A 20987-nucleotide genomic window follows, 5' to 3' on the forward strand; every position below is an offset into this window, starting at 1 on the left:
CGCTGCATTGGCTCCCCGTCCACTTCAGGATCGATCTTAAGGTTCTTTTACTGGTTTTTAAGTGTCTTAACGGTCTTGGGCCATCTTATTTATCTGACCTGCTTTTACCGTATCAACCCTCACGGACCCTGAGGTCCTCTGGCACCGGCCTTTTAACCATTCCCCGAACCGGGACCAAAACCCACGGTGAGGCTGCATTCAGCCATTATGGCCCCTCTTTATGGAACAGCCTGCCAGAGAACCTCAGGGCCGCAGAGAACGTTGATATTTTTAAAAGGAGGCTCAAGACACACCTTTTTAGCTTGGCTTTTATCTGATCTCATTTACCTAGTCTTTTCAGCTATTTATTGTATTTATTGTATTTACTTGTTTAGCTTTTTGATTATCTTTAAACCTTTAATCCATTTTAGTGACTTTGTATTTTATGTTATTTATTATTCATCTTAAGTTTTGTATAGATTTCTCTAAAATTTTACACTTTTAGGCATTTCTTACTTTCTTTTAATCTTTTAGTTTTTAGCTCCAGTGTTTCCTCAAGGGGGTCGTCCACACTGGGAGGTGTGCCTGCTCCGCCCATGGGGGTGTCGTCATGGGGATCCCTCAGGCCTGGGTAGCTGGGGGGGGGGACTCCACCTTCTGTGTGGGGTCTGCCCCGGTCTGTCCGGGTTGGGGGGGTCTCTGTGGCGATGCTCCCTGTGGTCGTGGTCGGTGGAGCCTCTCGGTGGGGACGGCCACCCATAGGTAGTGTTTTCCTCACCTGGATCGTTAGTGCTAAGCCATGTCACCAGTCCATTTACTGTGTGTGTGTGTGTGTGTGTGTGTGTGTGTGTGTGTGTGTGTGTGTGTGTGGGCGTGTGAGTGTATGCACATGTGTATGAGTGTGAGTGAGGGTGTGTGTATGTGTGGGGGGTTGGGGGGTGGGGTCGTATGGGATGTTTTAAATTGTACTTTTGATTGTTATTTTATTTTGTATGTAAAGCACCATGAGTTGCATTTACACTGCATGAGTTGGTGCTATATAAATAAATAAAGTTTAAGTTTAAGTTTAACAGGCGTTATTTGGATAAACTGAGCCCAGGTTGGGGATCTTAACGGTTACTTTTACGCCTGAAAAAATATTAAAACTTAATAAAGTGGCATATTAACAGCACTACAGCTGAAATTAAAACAGCTTTTAGCTCTGGGCTTCCTGATATGGTGTGACGTTTGTGCAAACGTAACTACGCAGTCGCTTACGTACCCGAACGTAAACCACGCAGTGACGTAGCAAGCACATTTTAGGGGTGGTGCTGAAAAGTAGGAGTAGTGGGAGTATTGGGACAGGCCCCTGGGAAGATTTCAAGTCTCCTAAAATCTGTGGTTTCTTTTTTAGGGCTAGTGGTAGAAAGTAGGGGGTGTATTGGGATTGACCCTAACTCTGTTTACTGGTTTCATGGTCCGGTTTGACAGAAACCTCTCCACATAAAAAGCACGGAGGTTTCTGAGGGTCTGAATCAGCTGCTGTAAATCCCAACATGATATATCCTTCTTTATAAAGTCTCTTTTTGATGTCTGTTTTCTTTTTCTTCACCGGAGGCTCAGAGTCCGGTACGTCCAGAACAAGCAGTCTTTTTTTTATATGAGCCATCATCATCTACTTCTTTTGTTTTTCTTTGTGTTACTGTTCTTATAATCTTTTTTGTTTAGTTTTTCTAACATTATTGCAATTTTTAACTTTGCAAGTTAATGAGCCCAACAGCTTCCTGCATATATTCCACAATAAAAGCATTTTTTAAGAAATGAATGAGGTATCCCCACTGAAACCTTAGGAGGCTCTTAATTTGAAAAGGATGCAGATCGTGTTAAGTTTGTATCAAGAGTGTCGTGCAATAACTTCAACAACGCAAACAGGTTCAAGATTTCTTATTAAAATACAATGAAATACACTTTTGAAAGAGAAAAAGAAGGTCATTTAGTTAGATAAAGGTCTCAGTCACATTTGAGTAAAATAATCTATTTCTATAAATGTTAGTGAATCTTTAAGAAAAAAAAAAAAGAAATTATCACAGACCCACGGACCCCTTGCAAATACACCACGGACCACTAGGGGTCCGCGGACCCCCGGGTGAGAATCACTGGCGAGCGCAAAACAAAAGTCATCTCAGGCATGCGTTATGATCCGGCGGGGCGCGACCTCTGACCCCCCACAGCGCCGTGTGATGGTGTAGACGCGTCTATTCCTGCTTTAGGATGTAGCTGCTGTAAGAAAACGACATTTTTCTTTCTCCGTTTGGAGCATAAGTCACTTTGAACCTTTTGCAGAAGAACTCGACCTAATTCACCACCAAATAATGGAGCTTTTCCACTAGTACCTACTCAGCCCGACTAGACTCGCTTCGCCTTGGTTTTGCGCTTTTCCACTAGGGGTCTAACGTTCCAAGTACCGTATTTTACCATATTTTCTGGACTATAAGCTGCTACTTTTTCCATAGGTTTTCAACCATGCAGCTTATACAAAGGTGCAGCTATTCTGTGGATTTTTCTTCCACCGCTCGGGGCGCTTTAATCAAAACTAAGACAAAATAAATGCAAAGAAGAATACGCTACTTCTTCTTTAGCAGATAGAAGTAGAAGCAGATTTCAAACAGATAAATAGATAAATAAATACCGGTTATTTTCTCTTGGCTCTGTCCCGTTTTAATCAGCAAAGTTGCTGCCGTGTTAAAAGGATATATTTAGGTACAAACATGTACATCATTTACAGTTCAAAATCGTTCTGTACATGTAGTAAATATCTAATCTAACAACATAAATATATGCGGCTTGCATATCTTTTTTTTTTAAATAGAGTGGATGCAGCTTATATTCAGGTGCGGCTTATAGTCCAGAAAATACGGTAGATACTTTTTCTGCATCTATTCTGCCGAGGTTCTAAGCGGCTGAGTCGGGCTGTGATGTCATCACACTACAGGCCACCGATTGGTCGGGGGGTTGGAGTCAGACGTCTGAGTCAGGATGTGAGATCAGAGAAAGAGACTCTGACGGAGATTCTTGTTCATTTGATTCCAGCAGCAACGGCAGCAGAAGTCTGATTGGTGATCCAACTCTGAGGTGCAGATGTTCATAAACCTGGTGCTGAGGAGAGAATTAAAAAGAGATCTAGACGGATATAAGGAACGACCAGATTTACCAGGAGCTCTGTCTCTTCATAGCTCCTCAGCTACCAACGGACTTTTCAGCAGCGCTGAGACAAACTGAAAAACATTCAAAAGCGTTGCTGCTTGAAGCTTCTCTCACTCTCATTTTTTAACTTGATATGGAACACAAGCCACAGACCCAGCAGCACATCTATCATCTCCTCCAGGTTCTACATCTTAGTGTTGTTGTCTTCTTCATTTAGATCACACAATCAAATACGTCACAGCAGCTTCTCCAACCTCCTACTTCTCCAGATGCTGGATTGTAGTGGAAAAGAAACTTGGCTGAGTTGAGTCGAGCCGAGTAGGTACTGTATTTTCCGCACTATAAGACGCACCTTCAATAAATGATACATTTTAAAACTTTTTTCCATATATAAGGCGCACCGCATTATAAGGCGCACTAAATATCTGGTAAAATACCGTACTATAGTGGCTGGGGTTGAGTTACGTATCTATCTGATGGAGATGCGCTACAGGAAATGCTACAAAATCCTACAGCAAATGCAAAAAAAAAACAAGAAGAAAAGTACCGTATGTCAAACTTTATTAACAAAATAAAAACCAGCTTTTCTCCGTCTCGTCAAAGTCGCCATTATGCGAGTCTGCGTTGCTGCTGTTGTCTTGAACGTCTGTGACGATTCCTGACGTTTTTAGCACCGTTACTTTGGCGACACCAACTACATTACCCACAATCCCCCTGACTACAGTAACAGAAATTACCGTAATGATCATATATAAGGCGCACTGCATTATAAGGCGCACTGCCGGTTTTTGAGAAAGCCTTATAGTGCGGAAAATACGGTACTAGTGGAAAAGCGCCATAAGTCAACCTAGCGGATATTCTGCGGTATCAACCCCCCCGTTTCATAACCTCCCAGTATTAGTAACGAATTAAGAGTTTACATGCAACTTGAATAAATCAAATAGATTCTAATTATTAGCTTGTAATCCATATCATAAATAAAAGTACTTCCTAAAACTACTATAGATGCTATACTCTGTGCTGTGATAGTATTTCCTGTATCCGTCCTCGGCCGGGTCAGACGGGTCAGATGTCCTTGCCGCACTCGGGGCAGAGGATGTCGTCGCGCTCGGTGAGGAAGCCGCGGCCCACCAGGGACACGGAGCACTTCTTGCAGTTGAAGCAGTCGTTGTGCCACTGGCGCTCCTCGAAGGAGATGTACTTGCTCCCGCCCAGACCTGCGGACGAGAATCAGGGATGAGAGAAGGGCGGCTAATAGGGATGGGCGGTATGGACTCAAAAAATGATCACGATAATTTCTGGCATTTATCCCGATAACGATAAAAATGACGATAAAATAAAATACCAATTCAACTCCATCTTTTTAACTATAAATCTATCACCACATTCAGTCTTTGGAGCCCCCAAAACACTGCTCTAAAAGAATAGTAAATGCTACTAAACTACACCAATTCAATTGAATTGATGACTCAAGCTCCTCGCTCTCAGATCCGCCATGTTTGTTCCACAAAAACGTCATCAACGGGAATTTTTCTTTCTTTCTTTCTTTCTTTCTTTCTTTCTTTCTTTCTTTCTTTCTTTCTTTCTTTCTTTCTTTCTTTCTTTCTTTCTTTCTTTCTTTCTTTCTTTCTTTCTTTCTTTCTTTCTTTCTCATTTCCTTCCTTCCTTCCTTCCTTCCTTCCTTCCTTCCTTCCTTCCTTCCTTCCTTCCTTCCTTCCTTCCTTCCTTCCTTCCTTCCTTCCTTCCTTCCTTCCTTCCTTCACACGTACGTTGTGCGTGGATTTAACGCAGAACCATAAATGGAACCACAAAAACGGCTGGGGGGGGCCCTCGTGCGTGAGCGTAGTGAGCGCGCGCAATTTTTTGGGGGTTTTTCGGGTCGGATCGGGTGTCTACAGTATATGCGCAATTTTAACTCTCCAATTAGCAGAATACTGGATACCTTCCCCTGCCTCATCATCATCTGGGCTTGCCTCGACGCGGGGCCCCACGGCTGCTTGAGACCTGGTCGGATCGGTGATTTTTGTAACAAATTTATCAAACAAGCCTTTCAGAGAGGCATTAAACTCTTCCATTTTCTTTAGTTTTTTTCTTTTTTCATCCCCTGATGGAAATTTCCTGATTCTGTCTCATTCTCTCGACATTGTGTGACAGTTTGTTCCAACTCCACCGTCTGGATCAGAGCAGCTTGTGTCTGCGCTTGGTCTGATCAGTTGTATTGAACAACAGGAACGCGCATCATTGCACATATATTTATTGATATGCACAGACTAGTACACATTTAGGTCTGTAATGGAACGTGACTGTTGATATTTATAAGGGAAAAAACAAACAAAAAAAAAAAATTGAAAAAAAACCAAAAAAAAAAACGCCCATAGCGCGAGGCCCCGTGCGGTCGCACGCTTCGCACACCCTGCGGCCCTGCCTAGCGGTTACAGATCTGCGCTACGTTTGGGGGCAAATTCTTTGGAGTCATTTTGGTTGGTTTGGTTTTGCGCAATGCACTACTTTTTATTTTTGCTATGATGGGAAATGTAAGTTATTTTTGGGTTTTGAGCTCTGTGCCTTTCTTTATTTTGCTATGATAGGATATTTGAGTTTACCGATAATTCATTTCAAAGTCTTGAACTTTGCTCTTTTGTATTTTCTGTAACCAATGTAAGGTACCAGTAAAAGGGTATACAGGACTGTCTCAGAAAATTAGAATATTGTGATTTTCTGTAATGCAATTACAAAAACAAAAATGTCATACATTCTGGATTCATTACAAATCAACTGAAATATTACAAGCCTTTTATTATTTTAATATTGCTGATCATGGCTTACAGCTTAAGAAAACTCAAATATCCTATCTCAAAAAATTAGAATATTCTGGGAATCTTAATCTTAAACTGTAAACCATAATCAGCAATATTAAAATAATAAAAGGCTTGCAATATTTCAGTTGATTTGTAATGAATCCAGAATGTATGACATTTTTGTTTTTTTTAATTGCATTACAGAAAATAAAGAACTTTATCACAATATTCTAATTTTCTGAGACAGTCCTGTATATAAGCCTTGCTTCTACCTACACCCTTTTGGTTACAAATGTGCCGAAATAAACATTCATTAATTAATTAATTCATTCATTCATTCATTCATTCATTCATTCATTCATTCATTCAATTCATTAATTAATTCATTCATTCATCCATTCATTCATTCATTCAATTCATTAATTAATTCATTCATTCATCCATTCATTCATTCATTCATTCATTCATTCATTCATTCATTCATTCATTCACGTTGGGGCCCGGGGGCCGGCGGGCGGCGCCTACCGCTGATGGGGGTGGTGCAGGATGCGCACTTCTTGGCGTAGAGGTTGCAGAAGCAGTTCAGGCAGTAGGCGAAGTCGTCCCTGGAGGTGAAGCGCTGGCCCGACAGCTGCTGCTTGCAGCTGGTGCACAGGAAGCAGTCCTTGTGCCACGGCTGGTCGCGGTAGGTCACGCCGCCGGTGGTGATGGGCTTCAGGGGGCAAAGGTCACAGCTAGGTTACTCTTACATTAAATACTTATGATCTTTGAAAACCTCGCAAAATTATGGATGAGCCCTGAATGCAGGCATTGTGACGTAGAATTGTCAAATTGGTCTGATTCACCGCACGAATTGTTACAGATTACTGTTGTAATACTGTATTTGACCCGGTCTTTGTACGTTTTACCGTGTAGAAACGTAATTCTTGCCCTTGTAAGAATGAGATGTACCTGCTGGACTCTCACAGAAACAACTGGATTCCAGACACCGAAACGTGGATTTGTGGTTCCCATTTTGTATCAGGTAATGTTGGATTTTTGGGTAGCTAACGTTAAACGGTCAAATCATAAAGTTCGGTGTCCTCATCACTTTAATTTCTACAACAAATCCTGCCTTGAAGTCGGACCAAGCGTCAAGACTTTTGTAAGCCTTCAAGCTTTGCTTCGTGTATTTCCCCGGCGTAGAAATTAAGTACATATAAATATCAGGAAACTGGATTCGTGGCCAAAGATTAATGTCCATGGACCACTGGTTCTTGGGGTAACTGTACCAAATATTAATGACCATGGACCACTGGTTCTTGGTAACTGTACCAAATATTAATGTCCATGGACCACTGGTTCTTGGTAACTGTACCAAATATTAATGTCCATGGACCACTGGTTCTTGGTAACTGTACCAAAGATTAATGTCCATGGACCACTGGTTCTTGGGGTAACTGTACGGGTCACTGGCAAGTCCAACTGATGCTAATTTAAGCCCATAATCGACTGTTATCTCGTCTTCTCCACTAGTTGCAGCTGTTTTTGCCACTCAGTGCAAGTAAGGGGGCTGGTCCAGTGGGAAAGTGACGTCAATGCAAACACTCTAGACCAGGGGTCGGCAACCCAAAATGTTGAAAGAGCCATATTGGACCAAAAACACAAAAAACTAATATTTCTGGAGCCGCAAAAAATGAAAAGTCTTGTATGAAGGCAATACATGCTGCATGCATGCACTTCGAGAAAAAAGTGGAAATGTCGAGAAAAAAGTTTAAATCTCGAGAAAAAAGTCGGAATGTTGAGAAAAAAGTAAAAATATCGAGAAAAAAATCAAAATTTCGAGAAAAAAGTCGAAATGTCGAGATTAAAAAGGAAAGGAAAAAAGAAGAAAAAAGTGATAAAAAAGAAGAAAAAAAGTAAAAAGAAAAAAAGAAGAAATAAAAGAGAAAAAAAGGAAAAAAAGAAGAAAAAAAGAAGAAAACATTTTGAAAAAGCTCCAGAGCCACTAGGGCGGCGCTAAAGAGCCGCATGCGGCTCTAGAGCCGCGGGTTGCCGACCCCTGCTCTATACAAATAATCTTGCCTCCTACTTTACTCTCCGGCCTCACGGAGGCCTGAGGTCACAGTGTTTTTGTGGGGGTCTCACCTTCTTGCAGTGCACGCACTGCATGGCGAACTGCTTCTCGTAGCAGGGCACGCAGAAGTTGTGGTTGTCCTTGGGGATGAAGCTCTTGGTGCCGATGGGCTGCTGGCAGCGGTGGCAGGTGAAGCAGGTCTCGTGCCAGCTGTTCCCCTTGTGCTCCATCTTCCTGGAGCCTTCGGGAGGAAGTGAGGGGGGAAAACGGGTTAAATAAAGGAACCAGAACCAAATCACGAGAGTCTGAAACAAAAAACTACAAACTAACAGCACAGAATATTCCAGTAAATCCTCAAACACTTATTTGAAATAATTGATCCACAATTAATGCTTCACTATGTCAAAAACGAATTTTGCTTGCTGGCCTAACAGCAGCAAAAAAGATAATTGCAGTAAGATGGAAACCACCATACGCTTAACATCTCCCATTGGTATTTGACTTTTCTTGATATTATCTATTTAGAAATATCTACAGCCCCAATCCATAATGCAAAACAACAAAATATTTTATTTTGGTTTATGGCAGCAGATCAAATTAAGTCCAAACTCGAAAGATGTATTTAAAATTGATATAGACGACCTTGTTGCAGCTATGCTTGTCCAGTTTTTGATATTATTGTCCTTTGCCTTTTTGTTAGTTAGTTAGTTTTTTATTGTTTTATTTTCTTTTTTTTCCTGTTTTTTCTTTTTATTAATTATTAATTGTTTTCATCGAATGCTTAGGTCCGAGGGGGGGGGGTTTGGAAGGGGGTGAAAATATGTACAGTATGTTTGTTTGACATATTTGTGGATGCCACCGTTTATAATTTAATAATATACATCATCATAATAATTTATAATTTAAAAAATGAAATATAAATAAAAACATTTGATAACAAAAAAAACTACAAATATGTGAAGGAAATTAGTATTTATATGATTAACCAATAATTCCTTTCTGTTATGATCCATTATCTTCATTGAAGCAAAAAACGTGACCCTTTTTTACGAGAGTTTAACTCCAGATGTTTTAATAAGGTTATTTGCTATTTTGAGTGTTTTTCACCCCTTTAAAGAGGTTTCAACCTCCTCTAATAATCAGAAAAACATATTTTTTTTAACAATTAACATAGAAATTCCTTCTAAATGAAACAAAGTTTTGATACTCATGGCCTCCAAATTGGATTTTGGGGTTAAATATGAAAAAAGGCATCAAAGAAAAATTTTGTTTGACATCATTGTGGATGCCACCGTTTATAATTCAATAATATAAGTCATCATCATAATTTATAATTTAAAAAATGAAATATAAATAAAAACATTTGGTCACAAAAAAACAAAAAACTACAAATATGTGGAGGAAATGAGTATTTATATGATTAACCAATAATTCCTTTCTGTTATGATCCATTATCTTTATTGAAGCAAAAAACGTGACCCTTTTTTACGAGAGTTTAACTCCAGACTTCATACTTTTCCAAATCAATCATCTGACTGGTCTAAAGCTGAACGAGACATTTAATGATTTTATTATGAAATTAAGTGGTGCATGAGACAGGGGGCGTGGCCAGTAGATCCGGGGGCGTGACCAGGATATCCGGGGGCGTGGCCAGGTGGCGTGGTCAGGAGCATCATTTCCATTGGTGGTAAATTTAGTCTCTGCAGCCTTTTAATGTGCAATAAAATCCAAACAAAGCATTAAATAATGCTGATTAATTGATCTAATCTAAATAATGCTCATTTTAAGGAGATTAATCAAATTTGTGCAGCCAGATAGATTATAGTTTTACTAGTTTTTATTTCTAGCACTCCCCTTCCCCTTATGCTCTTTGTTCAGACTGCATTTGTAAATAAGAATTTGTTCTTAAATTGCTTGTCTGGGTAAATAAAGGTTAAAAAAACAACTAGTAGTACATGTTATGTAATGTTCCGTGTTTAAATTAGATTAGATTAGATTAGATTTTCCTTTATTTCTGCCTCATTGGGGAAATTTGCTTTGTGCAGCAGCAGTAAACACATGCAGGGAAAGGGCAAAAACTAATTATAATTATAAAATATGAACAGTATATACATTGGAATGAAAGATAAAAAAAGTAGTGCAGTACGGGAAAGAAAGAAAAACAGTGCAAAAAAAGCTACGGTGAGCTGGCCTGGTTGTAAATTAAGTGATGAAATAGTTTCACAAATGCAAATCAGAGTAATTTTGTGAAGTCGATTCGGGCTCCAGAGCCTGTTTTTTTTAAAACAGGTTAAAGGTTATGATGCATTTGCACAGAGGTGTATAAAGTACTTGAAAAAAGTAACTAAGCAAAAGTAGAAATACAACAACTGAAAAAGACTTTGGTAAAAGTTCAAGTCACCCATAAGAAAATTACCTGAGTAAAAGTCTTAAAGTAGCTCATATTAAATGTACTTAAGTATCAAAAGTACCGTGTGAAAAAATATACTCAGGTATCAAAAGTAAAAGTACAAGTATTTTATAGTACGCATTAAAAGAAGCAACACAACCAAAAATTATCCTTCCATTGTTTTTTTTATTTTACTTTCAGGTGAATGAAATGTGGTATAGAATAAAACACCAAAAATAAACTGTCTTTCTTGCAAAATATAATTCTTTGATTATTTTAATTTGTAACAAGTAAACAAAGTGGCAAATGTCAAAGTAACGAAGTAAAAGTATAATTTTTAACTTTTAAATGTAGTGAAGTAAAAGTAAAAGTCCTGATTAAAAAAAAAATGCAAGTAAACTTTCTAATACTGTATTTGACCCGGTCTTTGTAGGTTTTGACCGTATAGAAACGTAATTCTCGTCAGATGTGAGAAATAAGACCTGGAAACAGGCATTGTGGCATAGAATTGTTAAATTGGTTTAATTCACCGTACCAATTGTTACAGATTACTTTTGTAATACTGTATTTGACCCGGTCTTTGTACGTTTTGACCGTATAGAAACGTAATTCTTGCCTTTTTAAGAATGTGATGTACCTGCTGTACTCTACTGCCCTTACTTTGTAACAACTTGTGCTTTTTATTATTTAACCTCTTTTCTTATCATTTTATTTGTTATTTATGTTTTAATTGTGTCTTGCCGCTTTTAATGTTGATGTAAAGCACTTTGAATTAACTTGTGTTGAATTGAGCTCTACAAATAAACTTGCCTTGCCTAAAGTACAAATCCTCAAAAAAAACTACCGTATTTTCTGGACTATAAGCCGACCTGCATATAAGCCGCATCCGCTCTATTTTAAAAAAAATAATTAAAAAAAAGATATACAAGCCGCATCTGCTCTATTTAAAAAAAAAAAGATATGCAACCTGCAGATATTGATGTTGTTAGATTAGATATTTACTACATGTACAGAAGGATTTTGAACTGTAAATGATGTACATGTTTGTACCTAAATAGATCTTTCCTAACAGTGTCTTTTAACACGGCAGCAACTTTGCTGATTAAAATGGGACAGAACCAAGAGAAAATAACCGGTATTTATTATCTATTTATCTGTTTTAAATCTGCTTCTACCTACTTCTATCTGCTAAAGAAGAAGTAGCGTATTCTTCTTTGCATTTATTTTGTCTTAGGCCCCGTTTACACGGAACAAAAACGGTGGCGTTTTCATGCGTTTTGGTCGTTCGTTTACACGAAAACGAAGCTCAAAGTCAACAAAAACGATCATTTCTGAAAACTCCGGCCAAAGTGGAGTTTTTCAAAAACTCAGTTTTCACGTTTGCGTCTAAACAGAGGAAAACAGACATTTAGTCTTCTGAACATCACATTATGAGACAGAAACGTCACCAGCGTCATGTGTGCGACCTGTGTTTACAATTTGTTTGGCCACCGTCAATATTTTCTTGTATTTTACCTGTTTTATATTCTAAAGTCACACTTAAAAGTAACTGGCAGTCAAGGCTGATTTATGGTTCCGCGTTACACTAACGCAGAACCTACGGCGTAGGCTACGCGGCGACGCGCACCGTACGTAGGCTACGCCGTCGATTTAACGCGGAACCATATTATTCAGGCTTCACACGTGTCATTTGTTGACGTTTTTTTCCAGGATTCTGATTGGCTAGCATGACTTTATGTTCTCGTTACACTGACCCCTGCAGGTTTGGCTGCTCATAGCACCTTAACAGCATATTTATGCGGGTTCGTGTGAACTAAGAGATTTTGAAAACGATCTTGTGTAAACGATGGAATTTTTCAAAACGTAGAGGGGGAAATATCAGTTTTTGTAAATACCCGGCTATGTGTAAACGGGGCCTTAGTGTTGATTCTAATTCCGGTTAGAGCGCCCCGAGTGGTGGAAGAAAAATCCACAGAATAGCCGCACCTTTGTATAAGCTGCACGGTTGAAAACCTATGAAAAAACTAGCGGCTTATAGTCCAGAAAATACGGTACTTAAGTAGTGTAACAAAGTCCATCTACTTCGTTACTATACACCTCTGCATTTGCATGAAGATTCCCTGCTGGGAGGAACTTGGAGTTTAATTAACGGATGATGGAGGCATCAAGTCTCAGTACTTCCTACCTGGCATGATGGTGGCCTTGCACTCGTGGCACTTGGAGGAATACTCGTTGGAGTAGCACTCGGTGCAGAGCAGCTGCTCGTCCTTGGTGGAGAAGGGCTTGTCCACCAGGGAGCACTTGCACTGGAAGCACTTGAAGCAATCCTCATGCCAGTGCCGGTCCTTGTAGGACAGATCCTGCAGGATCAGGGGGGGTTTACGGTTAGAGCAGGGAAACACCGCGGTGGGGGGGTCATGTGCTACTTAGTTTAGGTTTATTTCAGTCATATATACTTTTCAAGGCAACAGGGAAGAGACAAGTTTTACAATTTGACTGAAAAAGGCTCAGGCAGAAGCAGAGCTTATTAATGCTCTACTATACAACTTAAGCTACACAATACATGGTGTCAAGTATGAAGAAAAAAAAAGAACAAAAAAACAAACATACAGGACTGTCTCAGAAAATTTGAATATTGTGATAAAGTTCTTTATTTTCTGTAATGCAATTAAAAAAACTAAAATGTCATACATTCTGGATTCATTACAAATCAACTGAAATATTGCAAGCCTTTTATTATTTTAATATTGCTGATTATGGTTTACAGTTTAAGATTAAGATTCCCAGAATATTCTAATTTTTTTAGATAGGATAGTTGAGTTTTCTTAAGCTGTAAACCATGATCAGCAATATTAGAATAATAAAAGGCTTGCAATATTTCTGTTGATTTGTAATGAATCCAGAATGTATGACATTTTTGTTTTTGTAATTGCATTACAGAAAATCACAATATTCTAATTTTCTGAGACAGTCCTGTATCTCTTTTCCCCTTTTTTTCAATTACAGCCATAACTCCCAAATATAAATGCACATGATGATTGAACATAGCAAAGGAAGTACATTGCTTAATTTTGAGATTAACACTATTCCACAGCCTTTAAAAGAAATACATCTTCTTTTAACTTCTTTTATCGCTTTTGGTAACAAAAATCTGCATCCACCTCTTAACCCTTGTACTGTCTTTGGGTCAAAATGACCCAATTCTTCTATCCTTCTTTCCTCCTGCTCTCTCCTTCCTTCTTCCTTTCCTCTTTTCCTCCTTTTTTACCCTCCTTTACTCCTTTTTCTTCCTACCTCCCTTTCGTCATTCGTTCCTTTATTACCTTCTTTGCTTTTCCTTCCTTCTTTATTTCCTTTTCTCCATTGTTTCCTTCCTCCCTCCCTTTTTTTCTTTTCTCCCTTCTTTCCTTCTTTCCTTCCTTCCATCTTTTCTCCCTTCTTTCCTCCCTTCCATCTTTTCTCCCTTCCTTACTCCCTTTCCTACTTCCTTCCTTCTTTCCTTCTTTTCTCCTTTCTCCCTTCCTTCCATCTTTTCTCCCTTCCTTACTCCCTTTCCTACTTCCTTCCTTTCTTCCTTACTTCCTTCCACCTTTTCTCCCTTCTTACCTTCCTTTCTCCCTCCCTTCCATCTTTTCTCCCTTCCTTACTCCCTTTCCTACTTCCTTCCTTCTTTTCTCCTCTCTTCCTTACTTCCTTCTTTCCTTCCTTCCATCTTTTCTCCCTTCCTTACTCCCTTTCCTACTTCCTTCCTTCCTTCCATCTTTTCTCCCTTCTTTCCTCCCTTCCATCTTTTCTCCCTTCCTTACTCCCTTTCCTACTTCCTTCCTTCTTTCCTTCTTTTCTCCTTTCTCCCTTCCTTCCATCTTTTCTCCCTTCCTTACTCCCTTTCCTACTTTCTTCCTTACTTCCTTCTTTCCTTCCTTCCATCTTTTCTCCCTTCCTTCATTCTTTCTCTTCTCCCTTCACCCTCCCTTGACCCAAAGACAGCACAAGGGTTAACTCATATTTACTCTCAAACACTATGAAAAGCTTCTGCCCAGTGTGTGGTGTTGCGGTGCTGGATGTTCTTACTCTGGTGCTGCAGCCGATGGGCTTCTTGCAGTCCTCGCAGGTGTTGGAGTACAGGCTCTCGTAGCACTTGACGCAGTACGGGTTCTCCTCCCGCAGCACGTACTTCTTCCCGAACAGGGACTCCTTGCAGTAGTGGCAGTCGTAACGTTCAGTCATGATGATGCAGGTTCACTCACCTGCAGGGACACGAGAGAGGACAATCAGATAAAATGAAAAAAGAAAAAAATAGATTTTCAGATTCTACATCGATTCTCATATTGATTCCTAAAAATCGATTTGTATGTCTAAAGATCGATTTTTTTAATTATTTTTTTTTTTTTACATCATTGCATTACAACTTTTGGTATTTTTTTGTTTATGCCCAAAAAAGGAATGTTTTGTTGGACAGAAAAATAACTAGTGCCATGTTTTTGCCTTTAAATATGTATGTTAAAAGTATGAAAACATTAAAGTTTTCAGTTATAATTGCATACATTGTTTATATTTCATTACTTTATATACAGGACTGTCTCAGAAAATTAGAATAATGTGATGAAGTTCTTTAGTTTCTGTAATGCAATTAAAAAAACAAAAATGTCATACATTCTGGATTAATTACAAATCAACTGAAATATTTAAGATTACGATTCCCAGAATATTCTAATTTTTTGAGATAGGATATTTGAGTTTTCTTAAGCTGTAAGCCATGAACAGCAATATTAAAATAATAAAAGGCTTGCAATATTTCAGTTGATTTGTAATGAATCCAGAATGTATGACATTTTTGTTTTTGTAATTGCATTACAGAAAATCACAATATTCCAATTTTCTGAGACAGTCCTGTACTGTCTTGGGGTTACATTTGCATAAAATGCTAAAAAAAACAAATTCTCACAAATTAAAAACTGAAAAAGACCGAAAATGGAAAAAATTAAAACGGAATGTGGGAAAAAATAAAACCGATTTCATGCGTCTCTGTTTCCTCCCTGGATCTCTTTGATAATTTTGCCCCATACAATGTTTCTGAAAGCAGTTCTATCAGCATTCTGGGAGCTGATTGGTCCTTACAGCATCATTAGTTGCCAATACTTGCTGTTGAATCTCAATATAATACTAGTATTACTATGTTGCAGAACTACAGCCATATAATTCATGTAACAGCTCAAACAACAGTTTTGATAACACTAGTGCAGGGGTCGGCAACCCAAAATGTTGAAAGAGCCATATTGAACCAAAACACAAAAAACAAATGTGTCTGGAGCCGCAAAAAATGAAAAGTCTTAGAAAGTATAAGTCTTAGAATGAAGACAACACATGCTGCATGTTTCTATATTAGTTAGAACTGGGGGAAGATTTTTTCATTATGCACTTCGAGAAAAAAGTCGAAATGTTGAAAAAAAAGTCGAAATGTTGAGATTAAAAAGGAAAGGAAAAAGGAAGAAAAAAGAGAAAAAAGGAAAAAAAGAAGAAAAAAAAGAAAAAGGAAAAAAAAAGATAAAAAATGAAAAAAAATATATAAACAATTTATGCAATTCTAACTGAAAACTTTAATGTTTTCATACTTTTAACATACGGTACATATTTAAAGGCAAAAACATGGCACTAGTTATTTTCCTGTCCAACAAAACATTCCTTTTTTGGCCATAAACAAAAAAATACCAAAAGTTGTAATGCAATGATGAAAAAAGTCAAAATGTCGAGATTAAAAAGGAAAGGAAAAAGGAAGAAAAATAGAGAAAAAAGGAAAAAAGAAGAAAAAAAAGAAAAAATAAGAAAAAAAAGAAAAAAAAGGAAAAAAATAGAAAAAAAAGGAAAGATAAAAAGAAGAAAAAAAGGAAAAAAAGAGAAAAAAGGAAAGAAAGAAAGAAGAAAAAAGGTCAAACGGAAAAAAAGAGAAAAAAGGAAAGAAAGAAAGAAGAAAAAAGGTCAAACATTTTTGAAAAAGCTCCAGGAGCCACTAGGGCGGCGCTAAAGAGCCGCATGCTGCTCTAGAGCCGCGGGTCGACATTGGAATCGAATCGAATCTTGATAATCGATTCTGAATCTTAAGAATCTAATCGATTCTTGACATTTGAATCTCAGGTTTCAGGTCTCAGGTTGACTTTATCCACTCCCTGAAACCTTCCTGGGGATGCGGACCGACAACCCGGCTCTCCTCCTCTCCCGTGCTGTCCCTCCGGGTCACGAGGGCCCGCCGGAGATCGGGTATAAATAACTCCTATCAGTCCTGCTTGGTGAGCGGGTTCAGGCCGTAATCGTGGCTCACAATCAGCAGCTGCCTGCGGTCGGGCCGCAAAGCCCTCTGTTATCCCGTCTACATTTAGATCCCCCCCCACCGTCCCGGGGGCCAAGGAGACGAGTCATCCCGGGGTCTCGGTGCACGGGGAGATTAAATAACAAAAGCTAGGGGGGGAAATGTGATCACCTGTCCCAACTCTCTGTTATTCCTTCTGCGTCTCGTTTCCATCGATCCACTTGTGATCAGTTCTTACCAGAGGTGGGAGTTACATTTACTCCATTACATTTACTTGAGTAAGTTTTGGGACATTTTGTACTTTTCGGAGTAGTTTTGAATCACTATACTTTGTACTTTTACTTGAGTAGATTTGTGAAGAAGAAACTGTTTCTCTTACTCCGCTACATTAGGCCACGTTGAGCTGTTACTTTTCTTTTATCCCTTTTATCCGCGTACGCGTCAATCTCATGACATCACTGGGTGATTCTTTGGGAAAAATGTTTGTTTTTGCATGTTTTGTCACATTTACACAGACTCAAACACACACAGAGTTTCTATGAGTTCATGTTTGTTCTAGTTCTGCCTGGTTAAAAAAGAAAAGTACAAAAGCTTGACATTTTGTGCTACTTGTGCTTAATTTATTTTTTTATTCTGTTATTCTGTTATTATTTATTCAAGTACTTGAATTTACTTTAAGATTATTTTAATTTAAGCTTTTTTTAAATTTATTTTATTGATTTAATTTGCCTGAAGATGATTATTTTGTACTTTTGTATTTTTTTATTCTGTTATTATTATTTTTTTTTAATTATTTATTAAAGTACCGTACTTGAATTTACTTTAAGATTTTAATTTAAGCTATTTTTTATTAATTTTAATAATAATTTTAATTTTATTATTTTATTGATTTAATTTCCCTGAAGATGATTATTTTGTACTTTTGTCTGTTTGAATGGTTGTGTTAAAAAAATAAATCAGACGTTACTCAACAGTTACTCAGTACTTGAGTAGTTTTTTCACCAAGTACTTTTTTACTTTTACTCAAGTAATTATTTGGATGACTACTTTTTACTTCTACTTGAGTCATAATATTCTGAAGTAACAGTACTTTTACTTGAGTACAATTTTTGGCTACTCTACCAGCTCTGCTCTGGCTGAAAATGAAACTTTAAATCCCGTCAGCTCTTTCCCCTCCCTCCTCCTCCCTCCCACATTCCCTCATTGTCTCTGAATCACCTGGCTTATATAAGGATTTATCCGACTCCTAAAAATAAAAAGGAGGATAATCTGAACCGCCACAAATAAAACCTCCAGCTTTCCGCACAGCTGCTTGACAGCTCCGGGGTCTTTGATGCCCCCCAGGCGGGAAACCCGCTCAACCGGGGGCATTTCAACGGCAAGTGTCAAAGTGTCACGCAGCTTCACGTCTTAATATCCATCTGCACTCGCTCCAAAGTTGTTTTTATATGAATATTTTCACTTTCACCTTTTGAAGGAAGCATTCAATTAGAGAAAAATTCCATCTGCAGATGTTTTATTAAGGTTATTTGCCTATTTTGAGTGTTTTTCACCCCTTTAAAGAGGTTTCAACCTCCTCTAATAATCAGAAAAACATCTTTTTTTAACAATTAACAAAATCTTAACATGAATATTTGTCTTATTTCTAGTTAAAATGTCTCATTTTAGTAAAAAAATCTCATTACACTTAAAACAAGACTCATCAGTGGAAAAAAACAACAATTTTCACCTGTTTCAAGTAGATTTTCACTTAAAATAAGTAGAAAAATCTGCCAGTGGAACAAGATTTTTTTGCGTGGTGTGCAGGTGGAGGAGAGGAGGATGATGAGGCGGGCGGGAGGATGGGAGGATGGGAGGATGGAGGATGGGAGGATGCCGGAGTGTCCCTGAGAACGGAAGACAAGGGTGAAGGGAGGAAGAGGCAGCGTTGGACAGGTGGAGGGACAGAGGTGGAGTCTTACCTTCCCGTCTGATCGGAGCAGCAGCGCCGGAGCCGAGTCTGAGCAGACTGAAGCTCCGGCTCCGGACGGGCTGAAGTCACTGCTGATTGCATTACTCCACCCACCGCCGGCTAATTGACGATGGAGGAGTGGCCGTGGGGGGAGTGGGGGCAGCAGGGGGATGAGGGTGAGGGTGGAGGGATTCTTTTTTTGAGATGATCTATAAATACCCCAGCGCCTCACAGAGATAACCCCGAAGCCCCTTTTCACTCGCTCACCTCGTCACCGGCATGTGGCCTTTTAAGGTCACTCCCTCGTTCACCAGTTTACTCACTTTCGTTTTTCAAAAAAACTTCACTTTTCAAATGTTTTTACCTCTCTGTAGACTAGCATTCCTATCTAACCCCCCCCCCACTGCTGCTTCCTCTTCTCCAGAAACGTCAGGTTTCATCCCTGGAACAACTTCACACCAGCTCAAACAGCTTTCCTGGAGTTTTTAGAAACGATGGAAACAAAGCAGCGAGGTCAGAGACCCGTGAGACTCTGGACGAAATTTATTTATTTATTTATTTTTTTTTGGGGGGGGTGACATCCACTGCTTAACCCTAAAAACTACAGAGCAAGCATGCAGGTGAACAAGCCAGTGTGTATGTCTATGTGTGTGTGTGTGTGTGTGTGCGTGTATGTATATGATCATGCGTGTGTGTGTGTGTACATGTCTTTGTGGCTATGTGTGTGTGTATGTGTATGCATACGTAAGGCAAGGCAAATTTCTTCTTATCTATACTAATAATAATATGATATACTATCACAATAATAATAATAATAATAATAATAATAATAATAATAATAATAATAATAATAATAATAATAATAATAATAATAATAATAATACAAATAATAATAATGATAATATTAATAACCATCTTTGTATGACATAATATTAATAAATTATTAAATTTTGTTGTCCTGCCGATGGAGGCCCAAATCCTCCATGGCAGGACCCTTCCATACCGCATTCTCACCGGCAGACGCACAATCACGCAGCGTTTCCCCCTCCCCGGGGGGGTCCAGCACCTCCAGAAGGCACCCCAGGCTGCGTGGCGAGCCCCGCCAGGCCCGGGTATCCCGACCCACCTATCCCAGGCCGGCGAGGGAACGCGGGTGATGTGGGCCCCCCTCCCAACCCTGGTGTTGAGTGCATGTGATTAATGCAATAAAAACAGGGAGGGGGAGGACAAGGTATCATACTGACAATGACCCCCCCTCCAGAACTGAGTATCCTTGTTAAATGTATTTATTAAATGTTGAATGTGCAGTGTCTACTTTGCTGTTAAAACCGTGAGGCGGGGAGTGCCGGCCCTGAAAGGACGCCCACGCTCCCCCACCGGCCATCCAATTGACGGGGGCCGGCCCTCCGAGCCGGGCCGTCTTGACGAAATTTTTAATTCTCAGGTGCTTAACCCTGGTGCTGTCTTCGGGTCAAAATGACCCAATTCTTCTATCCTTCTTTCCTCCTGCTATGCTCTCTCCTTCCTTCTTCCTTCCTCTTTTCCTCCTTTTTAACCTTCCTTTACTCCTTTTTCTTCCTACCTCCCTTTCGTCATTTGTTCCTTTATTACCTTCTTTGCTTTTCCTTCCTTCTTTCCTTATTTTCTCCATTCCTTCCTTCTTCCCTCCCTTCTTTCTTTCCTTTTCTCCCTTATTTCCTTCCTCCCTCCCTTCTTTCCTTTTCTCCCTCCTTTCCTTCCTTCCATCTTTTCTCCCTTCCTTACTCCCTTTCCTACTTCCTTCATTCTTTCCTTCTTTCCTCCCTTCCATCTTTTCTCCCTTCCTTACTCCCTTTCCTACTTCCTTCCTTCTTTCCTTCTTTTCTCTTTCCTTCCTTCCTTCCATCTTTTCTCCCTTCCTTCATTCCTTCTTTTCTCCCTTCACCCTCCCTTGACCCAAAGACCACACAAGGGTTAAGGAAGCTAAATCCATTTGCAGGGACGATCCTCACCCTCTTAACCAGGAATATAAGCTTCTTCCCTCTGGCCTTCGCATTAACTTTTCCGCCAGTGACAAAAAATAGATACAAATGTTCCTTTGTGCCTCTCTTTCACCATTGAGGCTTTGAACGCTGCAGAGAAGAGGAGGTGATTATGGTTTAGAACCTGGTCCATGCTGCCACCTGTGCTGTTGAAATTTATTTAAAACTATTTATGCTGATCGGTCGTCTCTCTTTTTATTGCTTCTCCCTCCTTGTTCTGTGGGCTGTGAGCTCGGTGCATCTGATGTAGTTTTTCTCTGCTCGCATCATGTATGTTTTTATGTCTGAACATAGCTGTATGATGAA

At 39.2% G+C, this 20987-nt stretch overlaps 1 protein-coding gene across 2 annotated transcripts; it reads right to left on the reverse strand.

Annotated features, from left to right (window-relative positions):
• Positions 1 to 1887: 1887 nt before the first annotated feature.
• LOC133446215 (four and a half LIM domains protein 2) lies at positions 1888 to 18746 on the reverse strand. 2 transcript variants are annotated; one of them, XM_061724166.1, is made up of 7 exons: positions 18671 to 18723; positions 18439 to 18595; positions 14477 to 14652; positions 12591 to 12765; positions 8088 to 8257; positions 6486 to 6672; positions 1888 to 4379 (listed from the first exon to the last, which is right to left on the reverse strand). In XM_061724166.1, the coding sequence occupies exons 3-7, from the start codon at positions 14630 to 14632 to the stop codon at positions 4228 to 4230; spliced, it is 840 nt and encodes a 279-aa protein (XP_061580150.1). In that variant the 5' UTR covers positions 14633 to 14652; positions 18439 to 18595; positions 18671 to 18723; the 3' UTR covers positions 1888 to 4227. The 2 variants fall into 2 exon arrangements, with proteins under 2 accessions (XP_061580150.1, XP_061580152.1); XM_061724168.1 differs by lacking the exon at positions 18439 to 18595 and having other exon boundaries at positions 18671 to 18746.
• Positions 18747 to 20987: the final 2241 nt, after the last annotated feature.

The sequence above is a fragment of the Cololabis saira genome, chromosome 6, assembly GCF_033807715.1.
Source record: "Cololabis saira isolate AMF1-May2022 chromosome 6, fColSai1.1, whole genome shotgun sequence".
NCBI lineage: Eukaryota > Metazoa > Chordata > Actinopteri > Beloniformes > Belonidae > Cololabis > Cololabis saira.